The sequence below is a fragment of the Pseudochaenichthys georgianus genome, unplaced genomic scaffold (genome assembly GCF_902827115.2).
Source record: "Pseudochaenichthys georgianus unplaced genomic scaffold, fPseGeo1.2 scaffold_470_arrow_ctg1, whole genome shotgun sequence".
NCBI lineage: Eukaryota > Metazoa > Chordata > Actinopteri > Perciformes > Channichthyidae > Pseudochaenichthys > Pseudochaenichthys georgianus.
Window position 1 is genome coordinate 144,665 of NW_027263034.1, and position 14,768 is coordinate 159,432.

A 14,768-nucleotide genomic window follows, 5' to 3' on the forward strand; every position below is an offset into this window, starting at 1 on the left:
ACACACACACACACACACACACACACACACACACACACACATATTGCCACACACACACTCACATATATGACACGCACACACACACATATTGCCACACACACACTCATATATATCACACGCACACACATATTGCCACACACACACATACATATTGCCACACACACACTCACATATATCACACGCACACACACACATATTGCCACACACCCACTTACATATATCACACGCACACACACACTTAAATATTGCCACACACACACACTTATATATAATCCCACGCACACACACACACATATTGCCACACACACTCACAGGCTGCTGATTGGATGTTAATGAGGTCACTTCCTACTGATGTCACCTCCCTGAGGCCTGACGCCATTACACACATTAGTCATGTTATCTCTCTCACAATCACACACAGCTACTCATGTGAAAACACACACACACACACACACACACTCAAGATAGACCTGTATTACCCTCATACCTCATCGTACACCGTTTGTTTTATTCTGCACCGTGTACACATCAAACCCTCTCAATTGCTTTTAACTGTGTTTAAGTTCCATATGTCGAATGTGAATACGTCTAAGCTCTCATCACATGTGCCATGCGTATTAAAGGGCCTCAATAACAAGTCGTTAGCATACACTCAACTCCATGCTAACACATTAGCATACACTCAACTCCATGCTAACACATTAGCATACACTCAACTCCATGCTAACACATTAGCATACACTCAACTCCATGCTAACACATTAGCATACACTCAACTCCATGCTAACACATTAGCATACACTCAACTCCATGCTAACACATTAGCATACACTCAACTCCATGCTAACACATTAGCATACACTCAACTCCATGCTAACACATTAGCATACACTCAACTCCATGCTAACACATTAGCATACACTCAACTCCATGCAAACACATTAGCATACACTCAACTCCATGCTAACACATTAGCATACACTCAACTCCATGCAAACACATTAGCATACACTCAACTCCATGCTAACACATTAGCATACACTCAACTCCATGCTAACACAATAGCATACACTCAACTCCATGCTAACACATTAGCATACACTCAACTCCATGCTAACACATTAGCATACATGTTTGCCATCAGAGATCTGAGCTGGCATGCAAATGATTCCCGGATTTCCCACGCTGCGGTTTGAAAGTGAACGAGTCTCCGATGGTCTGTAAACACACGTGACGACATTCAGAAGTTCACTATGTGGGAGTGAGAACACTTGACAGCTCGCAGGCAGTGCTCACTAACAGCTACATATCACTGCCTTTTATGGAGCAAATGACTGAAACACACACACACACACACACACACGGTTGTGATCCATCTAAAATCTTGGACAACGCTCCTCTGTAAGTAGGATACTCCTCTAGGGACCATTACCTTAAAATAAAGCAGCTAAAAATACACTCACACACACACACACACACGAGACAAAAACCAGACTCATTCATATTGCAGACGCACACATCTGGAGCGACATCAAACCATCCTAGTATGGCCTCTGACTGTCAGATAGTTTGTAGAAACAAGAAGACACAACACACACACCAGGATGCGGCTGGTGTGTGTGTTGCCTTTAAACCCTTCCTTAAACGCACTGCACACACACATCAGAACCAGGTGGTGGACACGTACGAGGGATCTGACTTGGTGCATACACAACACATTATAATTAAATCAAGAACAGTCTAGAAGTCACTCCTCCTCACACACCCTGTATTTACTTCTTCACACACACTCGATGCTCACACACTTTGGTGAGCGTCAAAGTCACCAAATCCAGAGTGTGTGTGTTAATTACTACGACAGTGTGGTCACACACACACACCACTGAATCTAACTTCTACCATGTGCATTTACAACCAACACACAGAAACGTGAACAGCTGGAGATCAAAGCAGCGTGTGGTGAAATTCCTCTTTCATCACTGGCTGCTGCTACCACACACACGCACACACACACACACACACACACACACGCACACACACACACGCACACACACACACACACACACACACACACACACACACACACACACACACACACGTACACACACACGCGCGCGCGCACAAACACACGGTCACACAGTCACACAGTCACACACACACACACACACGCACACACACACACACACACACACACACACACCACACACACACACACACACACACACACACACACACACACACACACACACACAACACACACACACACACACACACACTCTCTCTCTCTCTCTCTCTCTCTCTCACACACCACACACACACACACACACACACACACACCACACACACACACACACACACACACACACACACACAGACAGTCACACACACACACACACACACACACACACACACACACACACACACACACACACACACACACACACACACACACACACACACCACACACACACACACTCTCTCTCACACACCAGACAGTCACACACACTCTCTCTCTCACACACACACTCTCTCTCACACACGCACACACTCTCTCTCTCTCTCACACACACACTCTCTCTCTCTCTCTCTCTCTCTCACACACACACACACACCCACACACACACACACACACACACACACACACACACACACCACACACACACACACACACACACACACACACACACACACACACACACACAGACACACACTACTAAAACATCTCAACATGTGGTCTAAAGCAGAGAAAACACGCAGCAGCAGTCGACTAACAGTAGCCCAGCCTGTCGTGCTGTCAGTCTGCGCCAGTGTTAATAAACACCAGTTATCTTTACCGTCTAAATGTAATAATTTATTCCGTGCTCTTCTTAACTCAAGCCCTTACATGTTTGATAGTGTGTGTTTCATCTTATTTAATCTGTAAGAACCGCTCACTTGCTTTACAGCCATGACGGTGGTCCTAATCTTTTCTTATTAAACTCTATACATCCTATTCCATGTACTTGCATATAGACTCCTCTTGCACTATTTAAACTTCTTACATCTCAAAACATTCTCTTGCACCATTTGATCTGTTGTGTGTCCGTGTCACGGAGGTGATCTCTGGGCTCATAGATCTCGGCCTCCGTTACGGGTTGTTTCGTTTTTTTGTTGTTGAAAAGTGTTCCCCTTCCCCCATGTCTGTCGTTGACTGTGTGCACCTGGTGCCCTGTGTCGTCTCCTCCCCCCTCACCTGTGTCCTGTTGGGTTGGGGGTTTAGGCTCTGGGGGTTTTGCTGTTAGAGGGGTAGTGTGTGTGTGTGTGTGTGTGATCCTGGTGGCGGCCGGCTGTGCTCAAGGAGGCTGTGTGTCATCGTGTTCATGCTTTAATAAATACCCACACCGGGTCATATGTGGGACGTTCTGCCTTTGCCTCCTTACTTGGTCGGGCCGCTCAATTGTCAGCTTCACAGTCCTATATATATATATTCATGTTCAGGGTCTATGCAGGAATCCTGAAGTCAGATGTAAGACCTTTGAAGACCCTTTCCATACATTTTAAGACCTCATCTCCACTTGGAGTTCTAACCGGTTACCTTGGCGACACACTTCACCTCACATTGACTATATACAGTATTGATTGTCCTTCCTCCTTATCTTCCAACGATTTGGACGCAGACTTGCATTTCCCCATAACGATATTGCTCAGCAACCGGCGTAAACGGAGCTTCGCGCTATCAAGCAGTGAGCGCCAACGGGATGCCATCAATAAACTCCACAGAATCACACGACACACCTACGCCGTCGCCATGACTACATTCAGGCAGACTGTAGAACACAACCTCTTTGGACCATTTAGATACTTACTGAAAACAAGCTACAAAATGTAACACCTTGGAAAATGCCGTTTAATACTTTTTAATAGCCTTCATTTTCGCTAAATCTATTTATCAACTTGTAATACTTTTTAAGACCTCGCGGACCCCTGATGTTGCTCTGTTGGAGGAGCCTAGGACTTCAGATGTTCATTGACATATCTACACTGAAGCTGCTGAATATACTCAAACAGCTCACACAATTATACACAACACTTAAACGGTGATATTAGGTAAACCGTTCAATCTGTCAGAAAAGCTTTTGAGGTCGATAAAGATGAGAGTTTGCAGAGCATGTCGACGTTGAATCTAAACTCTGAGGGTGTTTCTCAATGTCAAGGAAGGATGCTCCAGAGCCACTATTTCAAGGATGCTACGTCATCGAATCCCGCCGAAGGACTGTTCCAATGTCCAGGCTCCACTGAGTCCTTCGTTGCGAGAAATTTCGAGGATGCACCAGTGTATCCTCCGCAGTCTTAAAATCCCCACAATGCTTTGCACACGGACCAAATTCCAAAATCTTTGGCGCAAAATGTAAGACAGGGCCTCTCATGTGACGCACACCTGCACACTTGCTAGCCTGTTCCACTCTTCGTTCTCCGAATGCCAGGAAGGATTCTTGCCTAGCCTCTGAAGGACCTGACTCGGAAGACATGTCCTACCACGGAAGCGTCCTCGACATTGAGAAACACCCTTACACTCATTGGTTTGCGGACTACAGTCCTGAGTTCTGAAGCCTGGAGTTGGTGTTTCAGCCGTTTCCATTTTTGTTATTTAGCAGCCTGAGGGGACACAAGCGGGTTCAACTGAACATCATATTTAATATTAGAGGATTTGATTATGTTATTTAATAATTGTACTAATTGTACCCACCTCTGCTTTTCTATACTCTGATGTAAATGTGTCCCCCCTTTGTGGGACCCCTAAAGGTGATTTTAGATTCTGAAAAACGTTGATGGTCTGCAGAGTTTTTTAAAGAACCTACCGCGCTGAACGCCTCCATCGTGACCCGCTGAATCTCTACGGAGGGGGGAGGCCTGCGAGAGGAAGGGGGGGGCGAGACAGGATGTAGGAGGCGAGCAGGGCAGCGAGGGCGGGGCTAAAACAGGAAGTGTGTGTGTCATCAGGTGCAGGAAGTGGGGCGTGAAGTGTGTGTGTGTGAGGGGACCAATGGTGGTTTAAATACAGCAAGGCCAGTCATTCCACGAGAAAACACACACACCGAAAAGGAATTAAAAACAAGGTTGATACACATGCAGGAAGATTTTCAAAATACAATCACGACATGCAGCAGATCACACAGAGGAGGGATGATTGCGAAGGTATATCAAAGGAGAGTGTGGAAAAGAGGGGAGATGAGAACACAAAACAGCACAAAAACAAAATAAAGATTAGTGGCAGATCCCATTACACATCACCACCACATGCTGTTAGCATCAGGGTAGCATCGTTAGCAGTTAGCAACATTTCTGTCACAGTTAGTCAAACAAAAAGGCTGCTAGCTAGCTCTAAAAAATAAAATAATGAAAAGCATGGGACTGAAGCTCTACACACGCAGCGGAGGAAACACTGAACATGAAGCTGCGTTGACTGCTAGCTTTATATAGCGTTAGCATAGCCTCCATGCTAGCACTAGCTCTGCGTTAGCAATTCTAAGCTACGCTACTTCAGTATTTGGGATTTTTAGCTTTTTCTCAACAACATTTCCTAAGTATTATTTAACATTTTACTTCACTACATTATGATTCAATATAGTTCAAGATAAAAGACTACAAATATGGTTTATTCTGAGTGTTTTTGTGCATTATAGCCGCTGAAAACTTAGCTTAACTTTACCTTAAAACAAAGAAATGTGTGACTGAATAAACTAAATTTAACATGGTTTATAGGGACTTATTATGTTGTTTTAATTATCATTTTTTGTTGTTTTTCTTTGGTTTCTGATCTTCTTACTATGCCATCATGTATAATTATTTAACGGTAATATATGAGATTCTGCAGCCTGTAATTAAGATTAAAACCATAATGTAAAAGGAACTGCATGACTGTATATTTTCTACTTTTGTAATGCTATTTTATTTCTATTTGAGATGTTTACATTGTGGATTGTTGTACAATGTACAATGTCTTTTTATGCTGCTGTGACGCAAACATTTCCCAAATTGGAATCCTATCGTAGGACAATCCCCCAAAAAACGATATATATACATATACTTTTCTTATAACAAACACAACCCAACATTTAAGGAGCCCCTCGTCAGCATTAACCCTGTTTCCACAGATGGTTTAGTCCAGGTGTCTGACCCCCCCCCTCAGCCCAGATGGTTTAGTCCAGATGTCTGACCTCCCTCTCTCATCCCAGATGGTTTAGCCCAGGTGTCTGACCCCCCTGCCCAGAAGGTTTAGCCCAGGTGTCTGACCCCCCCTGTCTCAGCCCAGATGGTTTAGCCCAGGTGTCTGACCCCCCCCCCTCAGCCCAGATGGTTTAGTCCAGATGTCTGACCTCCCTCTCTCATCCCAGATGGTTTAGCCCAGGTGTCTGACCCCCCTGCCCAGAAGGTTTAGCCCAGGTGTCTAACCTCCCTCTCTCATCCCAGATGGTTTAGCCCAGGTGTCTGACCCCCCTGCCCAGAAGGTTTAGCCCAGGTGTCTAACCTCCCTCTCTCATCCCAGATGGTTTAGCCCAGGTGTCTGACCCCCCTGCCCAGAAGGTTTAGCCCAGGTGTCTAACCTCCCTCTCTCATCCCAGATGGTTTAGCCCAGGTGTCTGACCTCCCTCTCTCATCCCAGATGGTTTAGCCCAGGTGTCTGACCCCCCTGCCCAGAAGGTTTAGCCCAGGTGTCTAACCTCCCTCTCTCATCCCAGATGGTTTAGCCCAGGTGTCTGACCCCCCCTGTCTCAGCCCAGATGGTTTAGCCCAGGTGTCTGACCCCCCCTGTCTCAGCCCAGATGGTTTAGCCCAGGTGTCTGACCTCCCTCTCTCATCCCAGATGGTTTAGCCCAGGTGTCTGACCCCCCCTGTCTCTTCCCAGATGGTTTAGCCTAGGTATCTGACCCCCTTGTCTCATCCCAGATGGTTTAGTCCAGGTGTCTGACCTCCCTCTCTCATCCCAGATGGTTTAGCCCAGGTGTCTGACCTCCCTCTCTCTCATCCCAGATGGTTTAGCCCAGGTGTCTGACCTCCCTCTCTCATCCCAGATGGTTTAGCCCAGGTGTCTGACCCCCCTGCCCAGAAGGTTTAGCCCAGGTGTCTGACCTCCCTCTCTCATCCCAGATGGTTTAGCCCAGGTGTCTGACCCCCCTGCCCAGAAGGTTTAGCCCAGGTGTCTGACCCCCCCTGTCTCAGCCCAGATGGTTTAGCCCAGGTGTCTGACCTCCCTCTCTCATCCCAGATGGTTTAGCCCAGGTGTCTGACCCCCCCTGTCTCTTCCCAGATGGTTTAGCCTAGGTGTCTGACCCCCTTGTCTCATCCCAGATGGTTTAGTCCAGGTGTCTGACCTCCCTCTCTCATCCCAGATGGTTTAGCCCAGGTGTCTGACCTCCCTCTCTCTCATCCCAGATGGTTTAGCCCAGGTGTCTGACCCCCCCTGTCTCATCCCAGATGGTTTAGCCCAGGTGCCTGACCCCCCCTCTCAGCCCAGATGGACTCACCTGAGCGGGGCTTCAGTCCGAACACAGGGCTGGAGAAAGATGGAGGTCCGCAGCCCGGATATCTGTCGTGATGCTGCAGAACCAGAGAAGGAAACAACACGGTCAGTCTCTCAGTAACTAACAATCATTTTACGATTTATTGTATGATTTGTTGAACAGATATCCTGCGCTTCACAGAGAGATGTTTGCAGACACACAGACGAACAAACGTACAGTTAACAGCGCTGGAAAGTACATTTACTGAAGTACTGTAGAGTTTTGAGGTTCTTGTACTTCCAATTTGATGCTACTTTATACATCTGGTCCTCAACAATTAAGAGGAAATGATGGTCCTTTTTACAGAAACAAAGCTAACTCCGTAAATGTACCAGCTTCAGTGAGGTCTGCAGAGGTCCTCAGGTATGGAACAATTACAAAACTACACAGGAATCTGTAAACACAAATAAAAACGTGTTTCTAAAGAGCTTTTGACGCACGAGTAGCCATGAATACACACTTCCTCAGCCTCTCCACATGTGCATCTTGCAGCTGGATGACGTGTTGCCGTTAATAACGATGCAGACAGCTTACTGACACACACACACACACACACACACACACACACACACACACACACGCGCTAAGTTTACTGTAGTTACCATAATTTTCGGACTATAAGCCGCGCCTTTTTTCTAATTTTTCGACCCTGCGGCTTATATAACAGTGCGGCTAATCTATGGATGTGTACATTTAACGGCCACTAGGGGACCTCCTAAATCTATGGATTTTACAGGTTACAGTCCACCACCTTTAACTCGATGGGCTCTATGACCGGTCCGCGCCCCCCACCTTTAAGCGGCGGGCTCCAGCAGGAAAAGCTGGAGGCCGGAAAAGAGTGAGACAGGTAGCGCGCCAAAGTAAAAGTGGAACCGAGAGACAGAACGAGAGCAAGACAGACGGACATTACGAGAGCGAGACAGTTTGTGCAAAGGAAGTTTTCATGCACAAACCCCTTCGTTCAGTCGCATGCGAAAAGCAACTTTCGCTCAAGTTTGCGAGTGGATCCTGACGGCGTGGAGGAGTGTCAAAACATCCACGATCACCAACGGGTTCCGAAAGGCTGGACTGCTTGCATACGGTAATTAAACATTACAACACCTGCGGCTTAGTACACATCATTCAATTTAGCTGCTGCGGCTTATATTCAGGTGCGCCTTATAGTCCGAAAACTACGGTAAGTCCTCACTCCAGCTGTGTTTACCTTGACGGACATGTGCAACTCAAACTCCCGACATGCGAGCTGAGTGTGAGCTCTGGCCTTCTGCAAAATCATCTTCCTCTTTCTCTGGAACTCACACACACCCTCGTCCGAACGCTGACACACACGCAGTCACCTTAAAGAGCTGCTCTCTAGTTACTTATAGTCTTTAAATCAACTTATAGAGCTGCTTTATTTCAAATATACAGGCTTTAAATAACCTTCAAATGTAGTTTACCTTTAGGCTTCAATTACCATACACTGTGGTACTTACGTGCTTATCGGTTAATTCATTAGTTAATTACAAACGTATACATGAACTTATATAGCTGCTATATTTAAAATGTATGGGCTTTAAATAACTTATATATGCTTCAAATGACCTCCACCTGTTAAGGCTTTCAATTACCATATACATTTTCTTTGTAATTTACTTTCTAATGGGTTAATTAAAGAGTTCATTATAGGCTTACATTTTCTTAAATAGCTGCTTTGTTACTTATAGGGTTTAAATAACCTTATATAGATGATTTACGTAGTTACTTATAGTCTTTAAATCAACTTATAAGCTGCTATATTTCAAATGTATAGGCTTTAAATAACTTATATATGCTTTAAATTACCGTAAAATGTAGTTTACCTCCACCTGTTAAGGCTTTCAAGTACCATATACTTTGTTACTTATGTACTTATAGGTTAATTAATTAGTTAATTACAAACGTATAGGCTTTGAGTTTTCTTAAATAGCTGCTTTGTCTCTTCCTTTAGGGTTTGAATGTCCTTAAATTGTAAAGTTATATATATATATAACAAAAGGGCCAAGAGTTGATTTCTTACTTACAATCGTATTGGCCTTAAATTAGCTTAAAGGAGACATGTCATGGCCATTTCCACTGATCATAGTTCCATGGTTGAGGTCGACTAGAATAGATTTATATTGTTCAATGTTCCAAACTCACATTGGTTTCTCACAGCGTCTCTGTAACCTACGTGTATTCACTGCATTTCACTCTCTGCCTTTAACGGCTCATTGTAGCTCCAATAGCTCCAGCCCCCACACAGTGTGCTCTGATTGGTCGGGACGTTGTGAATCGCACTGAGCTCCGTGGAGGTGTGGTTTCCTTGTTTAGCGATACACAGCCAAAGTCACCCTGAGCACACACAAAGTCACAGCCGAAGTAAAAGCAATAAGTGTGGCTTGATACTGAGTAAGAAACAGGTTGATAGACGCTGTGAGAACGGGTCTGCAGAGAGAATGTCACCGCGATCCCAACTGTCTGTTATCAGCCTGCAGCCAGGGAGGAGAGATCAGCAGAGCTGCCTGCAGCACTGAGTGTGTGTGTGAGGAAGTCCGTGGATTGGTCAATTTGGACCAATCAGCAGGGGCTAAACGTAACGGCTCCGCGGATTGGTCTATTTGGTTCCGGGTAACGCATGACCGTATCGCGTCATAGCTCTGGGCGCGGCTACTGGCCATTCCCACGACACAGTACCCAGGAAGTAAACAATGGACAGTGACGTTTCTCCAACGAGGCGTTTTGGGGAGGTCTTCTCTGTGTTAGAGTTGTACTCGCTACAGGGTGTGCTTTGAGGGTTTTGACTCTGCACACCGTTTCCATGCATAAAAACCTTCATCACTCACAAGGGGACGGGTACTAACCGGAAAAGCATGACATGGGACCTTTAAACATTTGCTCTGTTTCTCACAAATAGGCTTTAAAATCACCTTATTTGGAAGTCAACTTACACATTTGTAGACTTTTAAAAAGGACCTTAAATAGTTCCTTAACTTACAAACGTACTGGATTTAAACAGTAAAAACCTTATAGTAGTAATAGTACACATAGTAGCCATATACTTACTAACGTATAGGCTCTGAATCACCATTTATCGTAGTGTTACTTATGAACGTACAGACTTTAAATAACCTTAAATAGCTTTGTCACTGACCAAATATAAGCCTCAAATAACTTTATATAATTGCTATATAACTAACTAACCTATAGGGTTTTAGTGAACTTAAATAGTTTTAAATAACATTATATAGTTCTTTTTTTTACTTACATATAAATCTCATAAAGTTGCCGTTTTGAAATGATGGTTTATGGGTTTATATGACATACATTAAAGCTTCAATTGACCTTGAACAGCTGCTTTGTTTAAGGTAAATTATAAGGCTTTAATTTCCCTTAAATAGTTACTAACGTTTAGGCTTTTAATATCCTCATATAGTCGCTTTGAATCTTCAACAATTAGGCTTTCAATGACCTTGATATGCTTTAAATGACCTTGATATGCTTCAAATGACCTTACACAGGAGCTTTGTTTCTCAAAGACGATATGTTTTAACTTCAGGAGGAACAGAGCCAGTAAGAGTGGAGAGTGGATCTAAGTGGTGCGAGATCTCGCTGATGCTGTTTCTAATATCAAAGATGTGAACTCTTTACCTTCGGTGTGCCGCCGCCGTCATCGCTGTCCTGCCCACTGCGGAGAGAAATACAACATTTAAAACACAGAATAGGCTTTATTTTACACACATAATATTCACTTTAAACACAGCAGTGAGTGTGTCCCATGAAGTCTTACTTGAGAGACTCCTCCACATCGACCATCTCCACGGGGTAGAGCTGAACTCCAGACACGTCGTCCTGCTCCGCTCTGATTAACAACAAATATGACATTTTTCAGAGTGTGTGAACAGTAAGACAGCTGCCATGAAGAGTAAACATGTACTCCTTCGATATTTAGACCAGGGGTCTCAAACTCAAGGCCCAGGGGCCAAATCCGGCCCGCGACTTCATTTGATGTGGCCCCGCAAGAGCTTGCAAAGGATATAATACGTTTATTATACGGTTACATGCTGATTTACAGAAGCACGTTGCCCATAAACTACATGTCCCACAATGCATCTCGTTTTGTGACATGCGCACTGAAGAGGCTTGCAATGATTTGCCCTGGACTTCTGCTTTCAGACGTAGTTAATTACTAAGTTATTATCCTATCCGATAATAATCCAATTCAGAGGCAATAATGTTTCCATCCATCCATCTTCTCCCGCTTCTCCGTGGTCGGGTCTCGGGGGTAGCAGCTCCAGCAGAGAGCCCCAAACGTTCCTTTCCCCACATCAACCAGCTCTGACTGGGGGGTCCCAAGGCGCTCCCAGGCCAGCGAAGAGATATAATCCCTCCACCTGGTTCTAGGTCTACCCCTCGGTCTCCTCCCAGCTGGACGTGCCTGGAACACCTCCCTAGGGAGGCGCCCAGGTGGCATCCTAACTAGGTGCCCGAACCACCTCAACTGGCTCCTTTCGACGAGAAGGAGGAGCGACTCAACTCCGAGTCCCTCCCTGATGACCGAACTTCTCACCTTATCTCTAAGGGAGACACCAGCCACCCGGCGGAGGAAACCCATCTCGGCCGCTTGTATCCGCGATCTCGTTCTTTCGGTCATGACCCATCCTTCATGACCATAGGTGAGGGTAGGAACGAAAATGGCCCGGTAGACAGCGAGCGTTGCCTTCTGGCTCAGCTCCCTTTTCGTCACACGGTGCGGTAAAGCGACTGCAGTACCGCTCCCGCTGCTCCGATTCTTCGGCCCATCTCACGCTCCATTGTTCCCTCACTCGAGAACAAGACCCCGAGATACTTGAACTCCTTCACTTGGGGTAAGGACTCATTCCCTACTTGGAGTGGACAGTCCATCGGTTTCCTGCTGAGAACCATGGCCTCAGATTTGGAGGTGCTGATCCTCATCCCAGCCGCTTCACACTCGGTTGCGAATGAGTGAGTGCTGAATTATAGGCAATAATGTAATATAATAAATTATTTTATATATACTTATATATATATATTTATATAGTTACAACCGGCCAATGAAATTGAGTTTGACCCCCTTGCCTTAGATGCACGAGTGTCTGGACCCTACACTCTTCCATAAGTGGGTCAAAAAGGACCCGTATTAGAATAATATGTGTTTTTATGCCATTATTGTCCTTTTTGTTAAGAAAAATCACTTGTATAATATTTAGTATACTATTTTGGTTCACACTATAAAATATTTTATATTACATTTTTCACAATTTCTAATTTTAGAAAAAGAAATTACATTTTGAAAAAAGCGTTTTGAACATACCGATGCAAAGATCTCCGCTATTCTGAGACCCTCACAGTGTTCCAGTCCCTTTTCAAAACCCATCTCTTCTCCTCTTGTTTACTCATAGCCCACCCCCCCCATCAATCCATGCCGGTTGATCAAGTTTGATAGTCCTATACCCCCGACCCTAACCTTCCCTTATATTGTAAAGCCCCGCGCCCCCCCTGAAATTCAAGTGTTTTGTTTTTTAATAATACATATTTATAGCACCAAATTGCAACTGATCTATCTATTGTCACTTTTCACATTGAACATGTGCTCTTTTATTAAATAAACTAAACACTTTCATTTTAAGTTAGTTGTTTTTGACCCTAAGAAACAACAACAATCCACAGCTCCTCCCCCTCCCCCCAGAGGATCCCATAGGAAATGCATTGACCCACTTATGGAAGCTTGGGGTGGTTAATACATCCAAAACATGTTTTTTGAGGAATAGCTGGAATATGAAATGATAAAAAAATGTAATTACAAAGATACTTCAAGACAACCCAACAACAACAACAACAAGAGACATTCGGCTCTCATTAAACCCCAGTGTCCTCTGTGCTGAAACATGACTCAGCGCCTCGTGATGAGTCTTACCTAATTGTGTAGTTTTCCGACCTTAAATAGTTGCTATATATAACTTTTAAAAGGATGTAGGCTTGAATAACCTTTAATATCTCCTTTACTTACAAGCCAAAGGATTCAAACATACTTTATAGTAGTACAAGTACAATAGAAAGTATGACATTTGTTATGTTGTTATTGTTTCTCACCTGCTGGGGTCCTGCAGCAGCTCCACGGCTTCCTTCAGCTGGTGGATCATCTCATGCTTTGACCTGCACACACAATATACACACATTATATAATATATATACTATCTATGGGCATTCATAAGTACACACAATATATAATATATATACTATCTATGGTCATTCATAAGTACACACAATATATAATATATATACTATCTATGGTCATTCATAAGTACACACATTATATAATATATATACTATCTATGGGCATTCATAAGTACACACAATATATAATATATATACTATCTATGGTCATTCATAAGTACACACATTATATAATATATATACTATCTATGGGCATTCATAAGTACACACAATATATAATATATATACTATCTATGGTCATTCATAAGTACACACATTATATAATATATATACTATCTATGGTCATTCATAAGTACACACATTATATAATATATATACTATCTATGGGCATTCATAAGTACACACATTATATAATATATATACTATCTATGGTCATTCATAAGTACACACATTATATAATATATATACTATCTATGGGCATTCATAAGTACACACAATATATAATATATATACTATCTATGGGCATTCATAAGTACACACAATATATAATATATACTATCTATGGCATTCATAAGTACACACATATATAATATATATACTATCTATGGCATTCATAAGTACACACAATATATAATATTATACTATCTATGGGCATTCATAAGTACACACAATATATAATATATATACTATCTATGGTCATTCAATAACACACACAATATATAATATATATACTATCTATGGTCATTCATAAGTACACACATTATAATATATACTATCTATGGGCATTCATAAGTACACACAATATATAATATATATACTATCTATGGTCATTCATAAGTACACACATTATATAATATATATACTATCTATGGGCATTCATAAGTACACACATTATATAATATATATACTATCTATGGGCATTCATAAGTACACACAATATATAATATATATACTATCTATGGTCATTCATAAGTACACACAATATATAATATATATACTATCTATGGTCATTCATAAGTACACACAATATAT

The 14,768-nt window shown here is 43.2% G+C and overlaps 1 protein-coding gene across 1 annotated transcript in view; it reads right to left on the reverse strand.

Annotated features, from left to right (window-relative positions):
• The window catches only part of LOC117442765 (leucine-rich repeat and calponin homology domain-containing protein 1-like), a 33,174-nt gene extending 19,465 nt beyond the window's left edge, over positions 1–13,709 (reverse strand). Inside the window, exons 1-6 of the mRNA XM_034078715.1 lie at positions 13,653–13,709; positions 11,329–11,400; positions 11,190–11,226; positions 8,746–8,859; positions 7,506–7,578; positions 4,839–4,952 (exon numbers count right to left, since the gene is read on the reverse strand). Of these exons, the coding sequence (XP_033934606.1) occupies positions 4,839–4,952; positions 7,506–7,578; positions 8,746–8,859; positions 11,190–11,226; positions 11,329–11,400; positions 13,653–13,702 (460 nt within the window). The 5' untranslated portion in view covers positions 13,703–13,709. The remainder of the gene's footprint in view (positions 1–4,838; positions 4,953–7,505; positions 7,579–8,745; positions 8,860–11,189; positions 11,227–11,328; positions 11,401–13,652) is intronic.
• Between the last annotated feature and the right edge of the window lie 1,059 nt (positions 13,710–14,768).